This window comes from Pollicipes pollicipes, unplaced genomic scaffold (assembly GCF_011947565.3).
Source record: "Pollicipes pollicipes isolate AB1234 unplaced genomic scaffold, Ppol_2.1 Scaffold_6138;HRSCAF=7277_pilon_pilon_pilon, whole genome shotgun sequence".
NCBI lineage: Eukaryota > Metazoa > Arthropoda > Thecostraca > Pollicipedomorpha > Pollicipedidae > Pollicipes > Pollicipes pollicipes.
Genome location: NW_023596818.1, coordinates 16,192,755 through 16,210,271, shown reverse-complemented (window position 1 = coordinate 16,210,271; position 17,517 = coordinate 16,192,755). Strand labels below are relative to the sequence as shown.

General features: G+C 54.7%; 2 protein-coding genes across 2 annotated transcripts; both read left to right on the top strand.

The window, feature by feature from the left end:
* Positions 1 to 545: 545 nt before the first annotated feature.
* LOC119105663 (uncharacterized) lies at positions 546 to 17,435 on the top strand. Its single transcript, XM_037229128.1, has 9 exons — positions 546 to 597; positions 1,202 to 1,438; positions 1,886 to 2,059; positions 11,241 to 11,422; positions 11,666 to 11,884; positions 12,546 to 12,692; positions 13,225 to 13,362; positions 13,934 to 14,086; positions 16,619 to 17,435. Exons 4-9 carry the CDS (start codon positions 11,381 to 11,383, stop codon positions 16,781 to 16,783), a joined length of 864 nt encoding a protein of 287 aa, XP_037085023.1. The 5' UTR covers positions 546 to 597; positions 1,202 to 1,438; positions 1,886 to 2,059; positions 11,241 to 11,380; the 3' UTR covers positions 16,784 to 17,435.
* kappaB-Ras (NFKB inhibitor interacting Ras like 1) lies at positions 4,603 to 7,664 on the top strand. The gene is given in 2 exon segments (XM_037229129.1): positions 4,603 to 6,375; positions 6,377 to 7,664. Coding segments are annotated over 2 exon segments (582 nt in total). The 5' UTR covers positions 4,603 to 6,172; the 3' UTR covers positions 6,756 to 7,664.
* Positions 17,436 to 17,517: the final 82 nt, after the last annotated feature.

Here is a 17,517-nt window from a genome sequence, read left to right as displayed (position 1 = left end):
CTCAGCTGACAGCGGCGCGTCCGGTCCCCAGGCGAGGCGGCCGTGCAGTGGCCGGCCGTGCAGGAGCAGCTGGCCCAGTCGGCTGACGTGCGGCGCGCGCTGGCGTTGGCCTTCGTTTGCCGCGCCGTCGCCGTCCGGCTGGAGGAGGAGGCGACGGCTGCGCAGCACAAGGTGGGGCGGGTGCGTCTGTCGGCTCGCGTGGTCAAGCGAAGTTGGTCTTCTGTGCAACGTGGTGCTATTTGTGTGTTCACGCGTTGCGATCATGGCGCCTTCCTCATTTCCTATTGACTCGTTGGCATGCACGCTCCACCTACGTCATCCTAGTCATGCGCACGCCGCCGTGGGCTCGGTGGTGACCGGATCGTGACCCCAGCGCCGGCCGTCTGTGCCGACAGCGGTGCGCGCCGGCGGAGGGCGCGGAGGAGGGCGCGGCACCGCGCGCGGCCGTAGCCGGCGACTGGGTGCAGCTGACGGCGCAGACTGTCAGCTGGGACCTGCTGCTGGACCAGCTACGCGACGTGGCCGCGCTGGCCGACGTCATACCAGCCGCCCACCTCAGTGACGTCACACTGACGGCGCTGCTGAAGAAGGGCCCCGGTGAGCCGAGGAGGCTGTGTGGGGGAACGGGCTCGGGAGTGTTGACTCGGGGCGGGCTTGGGGCAGGGTGGTGTGCAGGATTACCTTTGGGGTGTTGTCACCAGCTGTGCGACGTGGCGACCCCAGCCCCGCTGCCGCCGTTCGCGGCCTGGCGTTGGGCTGCTGTGCCGTGTGTACGCGGGCGCCGTGGCAGGCTGCAGCAGGTTTACCGTGTGGTCGAGAGTGCCGCGTCAGTGTCAGACGCCAGGTCGGACTGCATCATGTCAGACGCCGGGTCGGACTGCATCGTGTCAGACGCCTGCATCATGTCAGACGCCGGGTCGGACCGCGTCATGTCAGACGCCGGGTCGGACTGCACCATGTCAGACGCCGGGTCGGACTGCATCGTGTCAGACGCCGGGTCGGACAGCATCGTGTCAGACGCCGTTGTTGTGTGCCAGACTGCGGGTCTGTCAGCGGGCGCCGCGTGAGGCAGCTGCTCTCTCGTCCCGCGCCCGCCTCAGACCACACCCGGCCCGCGCTGCAGCCCGAGCGTGGAACTGGGGTGTGCCGGTCCGTCAAATCGCCCGCGCTCGTCACCACACCTCCCTGCTCGCCTCGACAGGCGCCGTGTCGGAGCTAGTGGCCCGCTGGCTGCTGTCGGCGGCCGTCGAGCCGGCAGACCTGGCGCCGGAGCCGGCGCCTGGCGGGGACGCCGGCGCGCGGGAGGCGCCGCCCGAGGACGCCTCGGAGCAGGCCGAGCCGGCGGTGGCCGCCGGCGAGTCGCCGCCGCCGCCCGACTGGGGGCGTGACATCACCGAGCCCGACTCGGAGGGGGCGAGACGACGACAGCTGATCGACGGTACGCACGCGCGGCGTCGCGATTGCCGTCCTGTCCCTGACGCTGTTGCTGACCTCTTATCCTGGGGAATTGGATGTTGCGGATTCCTGACGTGTCGTAGCGTTAAATGTTTACCAGTGGAAAGGAAGGGAAGGGGCACTGTGGTGAACGTGCTTTGAGTTCCGAATGTGTCACTCGTTGCATCTTTGACGGTGAAGTGAGCTCGTGAACGATACCTGCGTTGAGTGAAAATCGAACAGAACCCTAGCGTTTACCGACCACGCCACATCAAACGTCCGCCCGGCACTGGGGCTGATTCATTGTCGACCCGACCTAGCCGGCCCGTTGTCTCGCCGCGCCACGTTCTACGTCTCGTTCCAACGACCGTCCGAGTGTGGCGTCCTACGCCGCCGGGTGTGGCGTCACACGCCGCCGAGTCTGACGTCACACGCCGCCGATGTGCGGCAGACGGTCTGTTACGGCTGGCGGCCAGCTTTCCGCACAGCGTGCGCGCCGACACGCTGCTGCTCAACTGCGCCTGGGAGGAGGCGGCCGGCTGGAACCGGCAGCGCGAGCGGACCGATCGGCTGGCGCGCGCCGTCCAGTTCGCCACGCGCATCAGCAGCGCCCACCTGCGATACGGTCAGCTCCAGTGTGGCCGTCCGACGTGGGCGGACGAGCGTGTTTGAACGCAGACACACACACACTCCCTCTCTCTCTCTCTCTCTCTCCCAAACTCCGGCGGACAAGGACAGATCGTTAACATATTCATTTGCTGTCTCCTAAATGCTACAGAGACCTGGCGGTTATGCAGTCCCCATCGAAGTGGTAAGCATTTGAGGTCGATGATCGACATGATGATCATATGTGCGCTAGGTTCTGGGCCTTGGGTGGTGATGGGATGATGTCTATCAAAACCTCGATGAGAAGTGGAACGGGTCGTGAGCACCCGCCCCACCCGCTCCCATGCCGATGGCCGGAGGCCCAGCTGAGACCACTGAATGCATTGGCGACTGAAGCTCTCCAATCACGTGAGGCACTGTCCGTTCTTCGGCGCCGGTCCAGACATCCGCGTTCGAAAGGTCACTCGGCGCGCGTCAGTAGCGTGCTGGAGGAACATTGGATCACGGATCTTAGATCTTACCTGATCTTACTAATCTGATGTAAGATCTTATCCGATCTCACTGATCTTACTTAAAACATTGAAGATGGTATCTGATCTTACTAATCTTACGTAGAACATCTGGTGACATCACTGGTGACGAAGTGAAAAATGGTTTAGAAAATGGCTCGAAATGGTTGCGGGTGCCGGTAGTGTAATGGTTAACGCGTCTGCGATAGCCACTGCACGTCTGGGAAACCGTTCGTGATGCCCGCTGACGCGTCCGGATATCGATCCGGCGCTACGCAGTCATGACTTTGACCTTGCATATCTGCAGCACATGTAATGACGTGGTGCCAACCGGGCGTCTGATGGGCGGGAGGCCGATAACCAGACGTCTGATGAGCGGGAGGCCGATAACCAGGCGTCTGATCAGCGGGAGGCCGATAACCAGACGTCTGATCAGCGAGAGGCCGATAACCAGACGCCTGATCAGTGAGAGGCCGATAACCAGACGTCTGATCAGCGGGAGGCCGATAACCAGACGTCTGATCAGCGGTGGCCGATAACCAGGTGTCTGATGAGCGGGAGGCCGATAACCGGACGTCTGTTCAGCGGGAGGCCGATAACCAGACGTCTGGTCAGCGGGAGGCCGATAACCAGATGTCTGGTCAGCGAGAGGCCGATAACCAGGCGTCTGATGAGCGGGAAGCTGATGCCAGAGGCTGGCAGGGCCATTGGGTAATCACCCTTCGCGAACCTCTCGTTTATGTGAGGAATGCGAAGAGTTCAGGTCGGTAGGGGTATTTAGTGGGACATACTCACTTTTGCTCTTTCTTAAGAGGTGCCGTCTCTCATGATCTGGGTGAACCCTTCTCACTCTTAACCACCATGCACATGAACGTCAAGTGCGGATGCAGAGGTGAGGGTGCAATTAGGTTATGCCCCCCAGACCACCCCATGCTTGGCAAAAATGATATTTTTGGACTTCTAAGCAACTTTGACCAAACAAAGTTCGTTTTAAAACATTTGGGATATAAAAGGAAGCGAAATCAGATGACTTTTAATCAGGGTGCTTATTTTGTCCCCCTTCCCCCTCCTCCAGGCTGGCGTTGACTCTCACCAAGACGGCGGTCTGGATGCGCCTTTGATGAAGATTATAATTCAAATTAGGCTATCAAAGTGTTATTAGGTCGCCGAGCACATGTCTGATGCCGACTCATCTAAATTAATGCAGTGAAATTCGAACGCCGACGAACAAGTAAGCGCTCGACGTGAACGGTAGGCGTCAGGGGCTGTGCCATCAGTTTTTTATCGGGGACGAAATCAAACAACCTTCACTACGGTAAGTGAGTGAAAACGGGTGAGAAATCATGTGTTTTATAAGTGCCGTTTTCGCAACTGATCACCGTTATGTACCTATTTTCTGTGCCTTGCACTGTACCGCTTATTGGAATGTCATTTTTATTACAATTTTTTATTACAATTTTATTACAATTTTGAAGCTTCTTCCCGACATAGGGCATGCAACTTTCTAGACTAGTCAAACGTGCAAGGTATATTCCGGTCATTTACTACACACTGTCAGTATGATAGATCCCCCTTAAATTTTAAGGGAGCTAAAATATATGCTCGCCTTCGGTAAATGACACGGAGACGGCTGCCCTCTTACCCTGGTGGCACCGCTCCTGGGTGTCTCCTTTGGGTCGGTACCCGTAGCTTCTGGGCGGCCAGGGACAAGAATCCTAGGAGCTTGCAGACAGGGAAGAAATGGATGAAGGAGATCTTCTCCAGATTAATTGAGCGAAATATTACAACGTAAAGGCCTGCAAACTAAATAAATGTTAAGTTCTTGCCGCCATGTAAGGAGGTACCGATTCATACCTGTTACACGGCTTGGGGAAGCAACATTCAAGATCCCCCAGGTTATTTAAGTGTAGTTGGAAAATGAAATGACGCGTGCGGCAGCATTTTCAGAACCTTTTACGTCACTGTTTTTACGTCACGTCACGTCACTGTTTACGTCACTGTTTACGTCACCTTTTACGTCGCCAAAGTGACCTGCGGCAAGGCAATCACAGAACGCGTGTAGACAACTCTGGTGTCGAATATAGCAAAAATTGTTGTATATGTTCAGGTGAATAAATAAGCCCAGCCTGGGTCGTTTACGGTCGCTCCTCGATTCAGGCATGCCACTTTTTGTGTAGGAGCAGAGGGCGAGACGGTCGTGCAGGCGGATTAGTATCATTTGGGTCGGCTGGCCGTCCAGCCACGGGATTGCTAAAAAAATGATCTAAAAACGGTAAGAATGCCCTACTCCCCTATTTTTGAATGGCAAACGAGGATTAACATCACTACAGAAAAATCCCAGGAATGAAGCGAACAATACCATTCGACTAGGATGGTGAGATGAATGCATCTTTGTCTGTGATTGCCTGATGTAAAAATCGGTGCATATTCACGCGTGTAAGTCGAAAACGTATTCCCCTTTTGTTAGTGTGGTACGAGTAAGACGCACAGCGAACACCATACTTTTGAGAGTGTGGTGTCCGCCGAGCCAAATATCGTTATGTGCTCGTGTTTTCCCCTCGTTATAATGGTCTCGCATATTTATCCGTGGGTGTAAGAAGTTTACGTGTATTCACATGCTCGGTTATGGCGCTCTTTTTTAGTTATTCGATTATGAGTCTTATTTTCGTAATAACTAAAACGAATTTCGGAGTTTGTATGTTATGTAGTATAAACCGCGATTGGTAATTAAAAACTTGCACAGAGCGCTCGAGATTAGCGGAAAGCCAGTTGACGTTCATAATGTTTGGAAATGGTGCTAATGGACGTCATTTCTGAACGGCTCGACGATTATATTATTCTTGGCCTTGAGCGCCGCGTGGTCTATGGGGTGGCAGGATGCTAAAAACGTTGGTGCAGCATTATGCATGCCCCAGAGTGCTTGAATTGTTTCGCATAATATTATCTGTATGTGGTAGTCAGTAAAATTCTCTTCCGAGGCATGTAACTCAGCAATGAGAAGGTTTTAGGTCTCGAAGGAAAGCGATGGGAATTTCGCCGAACGGTATTAGGAATGGCTAGTTCAGTTCAAAACCTCTTTCAAGTGTGGAACACTCCCCCTCCCTTAATTGATTTCTATTAGCTCAGCAATTTGTGCGCTTTCCATAGATTACGGCAGTAAACTAGTGGCCCCTTTTTGTTGACATCTTTGTCATCCGCGACTGCCGCAGATGTCGCGCATTCGCGGCCAAACGGGTGGCGACGGCGGGCTGGGCGGCGTGAGGGGCTGGTGATGGTGAAAAGGCTCAGAATATAATCTGGGCGTGCGTATGCTTATCTGGGTTTGTCTGACCGCAAGGCCATGACAGCCTGAGCTATGTTAAGCGCCGGAGGCCCGCAGCACTGTGAGATCGTTGACCCCTCCGTTGGCGGTGTTCTCACGCCACTTTGACTCCAATTATGCGTGGGAGTTCCGGGGGTTGCTGGTACAAGAGCTTTGATGTAGGGATCAAAGACAGACAGTGACTGGATGTGTACTGGATTCTGAGCCCTACATAAATATTAAAGCAGTAAAGAAGTGTGGCCTTATTAAACAGCTGGATTGGTTGAGTGCCAAAACAGGGCACAAGAGCTTGAGCTGAGGCATGGGAAGAGATACAAAAGTTGTTGTGTCTGGAATTCGAGGTTGCGGTAAGACATCAATTCTGGAACATCTCATCTATGGGAATGCTGCATCAAGGAAGCCCCCAGATCCAACGATTGAAGACATTTACATGGCACAAATTGAAAGTGATCAAGGAACACAGGAGCGACTTAGAATATTTGACACTGCTGGATTGGATGAAAGATGTCAAGAGATTCCGCGCCACAGTGTTTAGCTTTGCAGATGCATATGTATTGGTGTATTCAGTTACAAGTGAGAAGTCATTCCGGATGATGGAGGAGATGAAGAAGGATGTGGACAGAAATAAGGAGCGCAAGGACTCTGTTATTGTGGTCCTGGGAAATAAAGCTGATCAGATATCCAATCGGGAAGTAGATCCAACGGTGGCCCAGATATGGGCTGCATCAGAGAAGGTCCGTCTGTGGGAAGTCAGCATCAAGGATAGATGCACTTTGTTGGAGCCATTTGCCTACATTGTGGCCAAATCAAGTCCTCCAGCAAGCAAGTCAGGTTTCCCTCACCTCAAGATGGCCATGCGAACAAAAAGTGATCTAGGTCACTAGTGGTAGTTGGACTGTGTCTGACTTTTCTTTTATGTGCTATCTACTGCATTTGCTATATATTTCATGAATGCTGCTTTAGGATTGTGCTGGCTGCTAGAGATATTGAAAATGACAATCTGTGATGTAGCTCTTAACACTGTATGTTGCTATATTCTGGAGGCTTTCCAGTATTTTATGTTAAAATTTTGGGTGTGGCAGCCATGGACAAAGTGTTTATTTTGTTAAATGTTTACTGTTTACTTTCATGAGACCTGCTTGGTTTTTTGTGCAGCGTAGAAATTATGTTTGTTCAGAAAGTGTAATTCTTTATTTTATTTACTCATCTATAATTTACCTATCTAGCTCATACTTGTTGCAAACCAAAAACCTGGTAAATATCCTGCCAGTTTTAAAAAATAAGTTCCCTGCTAGATAAATTTGGTGAGAGGTTGGTTGTCTATGTGATGATGTGTCAGTAACACAGGATAGTGTGCAAAATATTTAGAAGTCAGGGATCACTAGCATAATAGAAAAGCCAAAATAAAACATGTTCAAATTAGGATAACAATAGCATTGAAAATAGGTAACCCATATACAAGTTAGTGCTAATATGCTTATTAGCAAAACTGGCCAGGCTTGATACTAATTATACCTTGATATCAGGCTACAGCTAGGTTGAGCTAATGGGCTGATTATGTCAGTTGTCATGTTACATCACTGCAGTGACAGCTTTGGAGTCATGTATCTAAGCAGCAGCCTTTACAGTTGGTCAGGCTGTGTGTGCCATTTACATCATTATACTTTTGTTATGCAGTCAGGCCTTACAAAGTGTCCATGGCTCTGCAACAGATGTTGTGCATATTTTGTTTGCATTGATGCAACTGGTATCATGTGCTATTCCATGAACAAATATAGTTTTCTTGAATGGTATGTTTGAGGACTCTTCTCTGGTACTGCAAATAATGGCACAGAACATGAAGCACAAGTATAATTCCAACAATAAACACCAGAGTCACCTCCCAAAATACATATTTTAGGAGACATAGTTGGTCACTCACATCACTAAATGAGTGTCAATCTTCATCATGCTATACAGAAGCCTGTTCTTCACTTGAGAGGAATGGCCATTGTACTCCTGGCATCACATGCCTTACACTGTTTTATTGAAAGAATTTATGTAAGCAGTTGCCACCACTTCACCACAGTTTCAAATGGTGATACATGCTTAGCATTGCATGCATGCAACAGGCCATGCCTCGAGTTTCTTCAGCCCTCCTACGCGCGCCGCGTGGCAAAGCGGACGGCGGGTGCACGACAATGGCACGGTCTGTAAGATGCTGTACAGCATACTTCCGGTTTGCAGACACTGGCCGACCCCAGACTACATCCACGGACCGCAGTCTGGCTGTGGGGGGAACCGCTTTGGAGGGATTTTGCTCATGCACAGCTTCAGACTGATGCCCACCATCACCAGAAGAGTTCCAGAACACTGCTTCACCGCGGTCTTGATGTGTTACTTCTGACTTCAGGTCCTGGCTTTGTTCAGTTCAGTGTGGCCTAATAATGGGTAGTAATGCCCTGGTTTGTCTCCACCTGGCTGAAGGGATATCCGGCCGGCGTTTTACAGCGGGAAGGGCCACAGGCCTAGCGGCTTTCAGTTGAGGTGTGATGCAGTTTTCAGCTTGAACAGGAGGTTCGGCTGTAACGCTTTTCAAAAGCTTCAAAAGCTAACATATTTGCCACCACCCATAAGAGGTTTATGCAATTCTGAGCAACAAAACTCACAGTTCTTCCAAACCTGCGCCTTATGAATCGATGGAAATTTGCATGCAAGCTGTTAAACTGGTTTGTTTTCCTGTCACACTTAATTGTTCTTACATTGTTGCATTTCTGACTCCGTTGTTCGATTAACACGAAAGTCTGGAATCTTCCAATCGCAAAAAGAACACAGGTCGAAACTGAGCCCGAATCTGGGTGATACGGCGTCCAGCAACACGAGACTAAGAAATCCTGTTGGAGGGTAAAGACGGACAAACATTTTGGCAGAAGTGTGCGTTGATATGCTTAGGTATTCGCGTTCTCTCATGCGCAAATCATGTCTTCGACCGCCTTTAAGGCATTACGAAAGACTTACGTTATATCTCAACGACAGTACGGATGGAGACGTGAACTAACTGCACGGTGTAGGTGAATAAACTGGCTGCAACTCTCGCAGGTTTCAACTCCCAGACCCGTAGGTCGTTTGGGGAGGGGCTACTGTCCCCATTTGCGAAAGCAGTCTGGAATGCCGGTCGCAGTGACCTAAGCCGATATAGAATGGTGCGTAAAAGCCACACAGTAGTTAACTGGGTCTATTGTGCCCGTATCCGTCCCGTGCGTAGTTTGCAGCACTTCAGTCACAAATGACAAAATCAGGAAATATTTTGAAGTCTGAAGTGTCAATTAAAATTTCCAGGCCTGACAACAGCCTAGTTTTGTTTACCCACCATTTACGTACAATGTTGTTTGTCATATAAGATGTCAGTTAATAGCGATGGACCTCGTAATAGATTCCGATGAAAGGTACGGTTTCCAACTGGTTGGTAGCACCATTGAAACCTATTGCCGAAGATGTCTGGCTTCATTCGCCGACCGTTTGGCGTCATCTGCGTGAGAACAGCTGGCGATCCTCACAGCGGCTATCGCCCCGCTTCTCCCACGCGGAGAACGTCGTCTGACTGGCATCGCTAGCCCGCATGGGATGTGTTACGCTTACGTCAATTCTGTTCAGCCCATTCTGGTGGTGCGCGGCATTCACAGCGTGTCGTAGCCGACCTTTGGTGACAAAATGTGACGCCGACCCAGACTGTTTGGCTTACTCTGACATCATTCGCCCCACAGTTTGTGTTCTATTCAGTCCGTTCCGAGCCGTCCTGACGCTTGCAGCATGCTTTTGCTCAGCCTACTCTCGGCGCTTGCCACCCCTGCAGTGTGGTCTGTTCAACTCACCATTGCCCTGTGTGACGGCTGCAGCCGACAGCCTGCTATAGTCGGCCGGTTAGATGTGGCGGCGACGTGGCGTCAGGCTCAGTTTTACCGCCTGTGACGCCTGCTGCCTGTGTCGTCAGTCCGCTCCGACCCCTGCTGATTGCTTCAGCCTTCTGTGATCAGTGTCCCCGGGCTCTGTGTGTGGCCTGCAGCCTGGCTGCTCTGCCCACCCTGACCCTGTGTAGTGTATCCCCCCAGGCTCCTGCAGCCTGGCTGCTCTGCCCACCCTGACCCTGTGTAGTGTATCCCCACAGGCTCCTGCAGCCTGGCTGCTCTGCCCACCCTGACCCTGTGTAGTGTATCCCCCCAGGCTCCTGCAGCCTGGCTGCTCTGCCCACCCTGACCCTGTGTAGTGTATCCCCCCAGGCTCCTGCAGCCTGGCTGCTCTGCCCACCCCGACCCTGTGTAGTGTATCCCTGTAGGCTCCTGTAGCCTGGCTGCTCTGCCCACCCTGACCCTGTGTAGTGTATCCCCCCAGGCTCCTGCAGCCTGGCTGCTCTGCCCACCCTGACCCTGTGTAGTGTATCCCCCCAGGCTCCTGTAGCCTGCTGTGGTCTGCCCACCCTGACCCTGTGTAGTGTATCCCCGTAGGCTCCTGTAGCCTGCTGTGGTCTGCCCACCCTGACCCTGCGTAGTGTATCCCCGTAGGCTCCTGTAGCCTGCTGTGGTCTGCCCACCCTGACCCTGTGTAGTGTATCCCCGTAGGCTCCTGTAGCCTGCTGTGGTCTGCCCACCCTGACCCTGTGTAGTGTATCCCCCCAGGCTCCTGTAGCCTGCTGTGGTCTGCCCACCCTGACCCTGTGTAGTGTATCCCCGTAGGCTCCTGTAGCCTGCTGTGGTCTGCCCACCCTGACCCTGCGTAGTGTATCCCCGTAGGCTCCTGTAGCCTGCTGTGGTCTGCCCACCCTGACCCTGTGTAGTGTATCCCCGTAGGCTCCTGTAGCCTGCTGTGGTCTGCCCACCCTGACCCTGTGTAGTGTATCCCCTCAGGCTCCTGTAGCCTGCTGTGGTCTGCCCACCCTGACCCTGCGTAGTGTATCCCCGTAGGCTCCTGTAGCCTGCTGTGGTCGGCCCACCCTGACCCGTGTACCCCCTCAGGTGCCTGTAGCCTGCTGTGGTCTGCCCACCCTGACCCTGTGTAGTGTATCCCCGTAGGCTCCTGTAGCCTGCTGTGGTCGGCCCACCCTGACCCGTGTACCCCCTCAGGTGCCTGTAGCCTGCTGTGGTCTGCCCACCCTGACCCTGCGTAGTGTATCCCCGTAGGCTCCTGTAGCCTGCTGTGGTCGGCCCACCCTGACCCGTGTACCCCCTCAGGTGCCTGTAGCCTGCTGTGGTCTGCCCACCCTGACCCTGTGTAGTGTATCCCCTCAGGCTCCTGTAGCCTGCTGTGGTCTGCCCACCCTGACCCTGCGTAGTGTATCCCCGTAGGCTCCTGTAGCCTGCTGTGGTCGGCCCACCCTGACCCGTGTACCCCCTCAGGTGCCTGTAGCCTGCTGTGGTCTGCTCTGGTGAACCGGCCTTGTGGCGTCGTAGCCGAAGTGCTGCAGCGGAACGGCCGGCGGCCTGATGACGTCCTCTGCCGCCGCGAGGTGCAGCTGCCGGCCCTCCAGCTGCCCCACATGCTGAGGGCCTGCCGCAGCTTAATGGAGCAGCTGGCCAAGGTGGGTGGGTGGCAGTGACCAACCGGACTAAGTATGATTTAAACGTGAGTGGTTTATTTTAAAACACAATTAAGTTAAATCCCGTTATCAGATTAATCGGCTAGTTCAAGACACATCTGACACCCCTCCCCCCCCCCTCCCGAAAAGAGCCGCGCTGCCTTATCCAGAGGCTTCTGTTGTGCGGTTGGGCTTCACTACGGCTGGCCTAGGTGGTTGACGCGACCCGCCGGGCCCCGTGGCCAGGCCCTGATCACCAGCGAGGTGGAGCGGCCGCCGGTGCTCTACAGCGACAACTTGTGGGCGGCCCACGCCGGCCCGGCCTCGCTGCTGGATCTGGCCGCCCGCCAGCGGCCCTGCACCGACGATGTCGCCGCCCTCCACATCCAGATGCTGGACGTGCTGTACGCCCAGGTGCATCTCGACCTCAGGAGCGTGCACCCGTACAGCTGCTTCAACGAGGAGGTGAGACTGACGTGTCGTGTTTGACGTCGGCGGGACTTGTCGTGTCATGTCATGTCACTCGGCCAGGCTCAGACGGAGCGTTGAGTTTGCGTTGTTCCGAGTTCCGACGAACCCTTGTGCTATGTGATGGCTTCGCTGTCGTGATGTTAAAAACTTCACGTTGATGTCAGGTTTTGACAGCCCAGGTAAGCCTGGTTGCTACCAGGCCTGCGGATGATGCTCGACGCTCAGTGTCGCGATGCCGCGCCTATTTCGCGCCGTGGTGATGAATCAATGTTTGTGTATCGTTGTCTCCACCACTGAATGAGCCCGTTCGAACGCCGTTGGAACAAGCAAGCTTGCTTGCAATCCTGCATTTCGGCCGTCTTGTTCGGGCTGTAGTTACGTCTTACCAGGTTGTATTCTTGACAATGGGCCACGTAGCCGGGCAGCATCATCATAATGCAGCCCCACTGGCTGCCTGTCTGAACGAGAACTGTCCGCACTTCCCACCCCTGGGCCCTGCCTCGGGACCTGCCGCACCGCCGCCTGTCGCCCGTCGCTGCCCCGCCCTGCCCCGCCCCGCCCCTCCCCTCCCCTCCCGTTCCCTTGCACACCCGGGGTATGTGGTGGAGTGACCCGCTGATGATCGGCCGCCGCCGCCGCCGCCGCCGTCCGGCAGGACGGACCGGTGCTGTTCGGCGAGCTGACGGCGTCGTACAAGCTGCCGACGGCGACGGACGCGGGGGTGCGCGGCCGGCGTGAGACGCTGCTGCGCCGCTGGGTCACAGCCGCCGTCCAGCTGATCGCGCAGCGGGCAGACGGACAGGTGGGCCGCCTCCCCCAGTGAGGCTCCGGGGCGCCCCCGCTGGCAGGGTCCAGTCAGGCTGTTGCTCTGATGTTCGGCCTATGCCGATGCGGGTTTTGTGTAGGCGAGGCGAAGTCGTGCTGGGAAGATCCTTGTCGCCAAATTTGACGGCACGGTGGATGGATTTCTTTTTCTGTGGTGATTCTTCAATAGGCATTGGAAGGGAAAACTTTAAAGCAACGCAACTCTCACGTGTAATGAAAGCTTTTAGTCGTGTCAAGTCTTTAAGAACTTTTCCCCCAGAGGCGTAGGCCGTTGCAGTCCCGTCAGATGCTCTTTTTAGACCTTATTTGCCATATGTACATTTCTCTGAAGCTTGTAATATTCGGCACATGACAAAAAAGAGACAGGGGGCAAGTGACGAAACTTGCCCCGCTGTTTGGTTGCCATCCTGGTGGAAGTGCAGGAGCCACTGGGCCGGTTCGGTCAGTGACCGCCAGTGTGACCCGCGCTGGAGAGAAGAATGACCCCGCGGCTCTGTCTCGGCCGGCAGCCGGAGGTGACCCAGACGGTGGCCTGGGTGAGGCGGTGCCAGCAGCTGGCGCGTGGCTGGGGCTTCCCCGCAGACGTGGTGCGCCGCCAGTACACGCTGGACCTCTACAGCGGCGGACACGACCAGCTGGCGCAGGAGGTAGCGAAGTCGTCTTCGTCGGCTTTTGACTTCAATCTTTGTCTTTATCTTGTATCCTGTTATATGCTAGGGGTGCGTCTCATTGCCGTTCCGTGTGTGTATGTGGGGGAAGGGACGGGGCATGCACTTTTAGGGCACAGGCGCCGTGCTGGTCAGGGTCACACTACACTACTCTGTCCTGTGCTTCTGTAGTATGTTGTTTTTCGTGTGCCGGCGCGGTACGTTCTCGGCTCCGTGCCCCAGTGCACTACTTGTGCCCTCAGACGGCGCGTGTCTCCGCGTGCCGCCCGCCGTCTGACGCGTGTCTCCGCGCGCCGCCCGCCGTCTGACGCGTGTCTCCGCGCGCCGCCCGCCGTCTGACGCGTGTCTCCGCGCGCCGCCCACCGCCTGACGCGTGTCTCCTTGCGCCGCCCACCGCCTGACCCGTGTCTCCCGCATGCTCCCCGCCGCCTGACGCGTGTCTCCTCGCACCGCCCGCCGTCTGACGCGTGTCTCCGTGCCGCCTGTCGTCTGACCCATGTCTGCGCGTCGCCCGCCGTCTGACCGATATCTCCGCGCGCCGCCCGGCCAGGTGCTGCTCAGCCTGTCGGCGACAGTCGGGCTGCCGTCGCAGCTGCTGCTGCTGGCCGGCGCCAGAGTGCGCCACCATATTCACAGCTCCAAGGACATGATCCAGCTGCTGGGACAGCTGAGCATGAGCGTCGCGGACTTCATGAAGACCGCGGTATGTTGTGGCCCCTCCCACGCCGGACATTCATCTGGGACTCAAGCTTTTACAAACCTAGGGTCGCGTAATGCTATCAAAATCGGAAGCTCTGTCGACCGTGTCACTGTTAGCTACGATTGGCTGGAAAGATCTGATAAAAATTGTAGACCAACAACTGCGAGACCAAACTCAAGCGGTGCTGGTTGTTTTTTAAATGTGCCAGGAAGAAGTCGTGTATTTCACCAGTCTTGTATAACTAAGCGAACCCTCGTGTCGGGTGACATGGCTAGCGGTCCGTTGAATGACGTATTTGCCCTGAAATTTGCTAACATTCGTGTGGAAAACCCTGCAGATGCGCCGTACTACCCAGTCGGGTCACTGAGCGAGCCGAGGGTCTCTGAGGCAGCCGTGCGATCCGCGATAACTATGGTCGGTCCCAACAAGGCCTGTGGGACTGACAATATCAGTAACCGCATAATCACCGAGTGCGCGGATGAGTTAGTCGCTCCGCTCACCGATATTTGTAAGCTTTCGGTGAGTTCTGGTGTCGTCCCTGGGAAGGAAGGTGACAAAAAGGAGCCGTTAACTCACAGAAGTATATCCGTTCTTCTTCTCTTCAGAAAGATACTGGAACGGGTTGTGTATGATGAGGTGTTCCGCCATGTCTCGCCTGTGTTATGCCATCATCGTCATGATTTTATTTCTAGGCGTTCATTCAGCACGAACGTCTAGAAATGTGAAATGTACTTTGTATCCTGTAAAATTTAAAATGTACCTCCACTCAAGTAAACGCATGCGTTTACTTGAGTGGGAGAGGGCGGCCATGTCGGACGGATACCAGACGGAGGTGCCGATGGCATAGTGTCGCTCGTCTGGGAAATTGGAGGTACGGCGTACGATTATCCGCGGCGCCCGCCCTTCCTGCCAGGGTGGGAGGCAGGCGACGCCATATAGCCTCAGCAAATGTCTGGGTCGCAAAGCCCCAGTGACCACGGCGATACCAAACGGACGTTATTAGCACTGACTATTCCGCTGCTTTTCGAACGTTAGCCATGAGCTCCTAATCCACAAGCTGAAACATTCACACCGTTTGGGGGATTCTGCACTGCAGTGGTTTGCGCCGCATCTGTCCAATGGACGTCAAAGGACTATCGTCAACGGAAAAAAATCCGGTTGAAAGTTGGTGACCTCCGGCGTCCCGGAAGGATCGATTGCTTTTGGTTCCTCTCCGTTTTTCTCTGTTTATTACAATCTTCCTTGCGTCATGGAATCCGGCTGCCTTTTGTGTGCCGATGACTGAAACATTGTCTGCAAAATTGCGTCCCCGGCTGACTGCGTGCTGCTGCATAATTACCTCGGATCATTAAGTAGCGTGGTCGGTCAGGTGGTGGCTGACCCCCCAACCCTGTAAAATGTGTGTTCACGATGGCCCTCGGGTTTGCTCCCGTCCAGACTAGGTATTTTATCGAAGGACTGAGCTTGAGCATGTGTGTACGTGTAGGGACCTTGGCGTAATGCGGGATGCGAACTAACCTTGGCTTTTTCATGTCTCCAACGCAGTCAGTAGTGACAGTCGAGCTCTTGGTCTCCTCACTCGGTCCTTCTAAGTTGGTAAAAGCTGGTCAAAACTCGACCGAAACGTAGTGGTGGCTGCGTGTTTTGCAAACGCGCGATCGGTTTTAGAATATTTTAGCGTGGTCTGGACGGAGGCGGCCAATTCCCACACAGTGCGGGTCGATCGAGTGCAGCACAAGTTTCTTATTTAGGTACTTACACATTCTCTGGACAAACAGCTCCTGTTTCCTATGACAGCCTTCTGCTTCATTTCAAAATCGTATCCCTAGTAGCATAAAGAGTGCAGCACGATTTGCTCTTTCTGAGAAGTGTGTTCCAAGGTTAGCTGGACTCTCAAATCTTGCTAAGGTATTTGCCCTCTTGTGCCGCCTCGATCGGCCGCACCCGAACTCTGTTCGCTGCACGTCGCTCTCGTGTGCAGGAAATGCAGGGAATCTGTTTTGCAGACTGCCAAGCGTTGGGCACACTTTTTTGGCGGGCAGCACTAGCGCGGATACCTTTCATGACAGTTTAAACGTTCTTAGAACTCAAGTGATCATGTTTGTCTTAGCTCTGCAGCATCTTTATTTATCTTGCCACCCTTTTAGTCATGTCCATAGTCCGTTGTGCTTTGTGGTTATTGCGTTTTATACAAACGATTTCGCCTGTTAGGGGAGCGCTTCTCTGCTGGCGATACAAAATAAAGAACAAGGAATAGTTCGATTTGTTGACTAGGAACATATACACGGCTGTGGCGCGAACTTGGATCTGCGCAGAAAGCTAAAGGGAAACGGGACTTTTCGGAAATAACTGGCAGCTAAGGACGAACTTGGGTCGGCGCAGCCAACTGTGACAGAATTGGACCTGTTACATTGCAACCGCATCGTAACAGCCTCATCACTGCAACGTGTTGCAGACGGCCAAACCCTCGACTCCCGGCCCGGCCACGCCTTCTTCGCCCCAAGCCGTGACCCGGTGCTACGCTCCCCCTCGCAGGACGTGCCTCTGCAGTGTCCGTCGGTGGGCCTGGAGCGGACGTTGGCGCTGCTGCGGCTCGTGGCGCGGCTGGAGCAGGAACACACGCACGAGCACCGGCTGGCGCTCGAGATGGTCTACTTGGTCGAGTCGCTGCTGGCGGAAGACGGTCCGGGGCGCCGCTAGCGCCCCTAGCGGCCGTTCGTGGCAGTGAGCCGTGCCGGCGGTGACAGCTGGCGCTATGGTGCATCGCGTCAGGCGCGCGTCGGCTGGGTGTTGACACGGTCCGGTGCTCCAAGACACGCAGCTCTGGGACGGCGACAGCGGCTGGCTTCAGACAGCTGTGGTCCTCGGTAGGGTCCGCAGACAGCGGGCTCCCGGCAGTCGCAGTCTGTGGCCCATTCACCGACGAGTCCGCCCCGCACGGCGGCATGCGTGGCGCATGTAGCCGTTGCGCGAGGGCGGCGCGTCCACGAGAGGTGGTGTGGACAGGGACGCTGCACCTTTCGAGGAGCTCTGCACGGGGTCTCTGACTGCGGCAGTCACGTGTTCGGCCGCCAGGCCGCGGCAGGAGTCGCGGTTAGTGCGGTGTGCGTTTTGCCTTGCTCAGCCATTCGAGCCATGTGTGGTGGGCGCGTGGGATAAGGCTGTTGGCCTGGGTGCGTGGTTTGGTGGCAACATCGCTTCCATTTCTTGTGATAGGGGTTGACATGTAAGCTTTATCTTGTCCTAATACCTGCCTTTCAACATATGGTTAAAGGAAGTGTGTCACCCAAATATGTATCCCAGTGATCCAAGTACATGATAGAGGTGTGCAGAATAAACATGGAAACTTCGCGCACTACCGTACACTACTGAGAGCTGCAGCCGCTTGAGCCGCATAACAATCAAATCGGTTCCCTTATAGAGAACAAAATCGA

What these genes read in the sequence shown, in the direction of transcription:
- LOC119105663 (XM_037229128.1), top strand. Translation starts at nt 11,381, where the DNA reads ATGCTGAGGGCCTGCCGCAGCTTAATGGAGCAGCTGGCCAAG. An exon ending in ACAGCTGCTTCAACGAGGAG is followed by an intron (nt 11,885 to 12,545) that starts GTGAGACTGACG and finishes GCCGTCCGGCAG; the next exon opens with GACGGACCGGTGCTGTTCGG. An exon ending in CGGACTTCATGAAGACCGCG is followed by an intron (nt 14,087 to 16,618) that starts GTATGTTGTGGC and finishes TCCCCCTCGCAG; the next exon opens with GACGTGCCTCTGCAGTGTCC.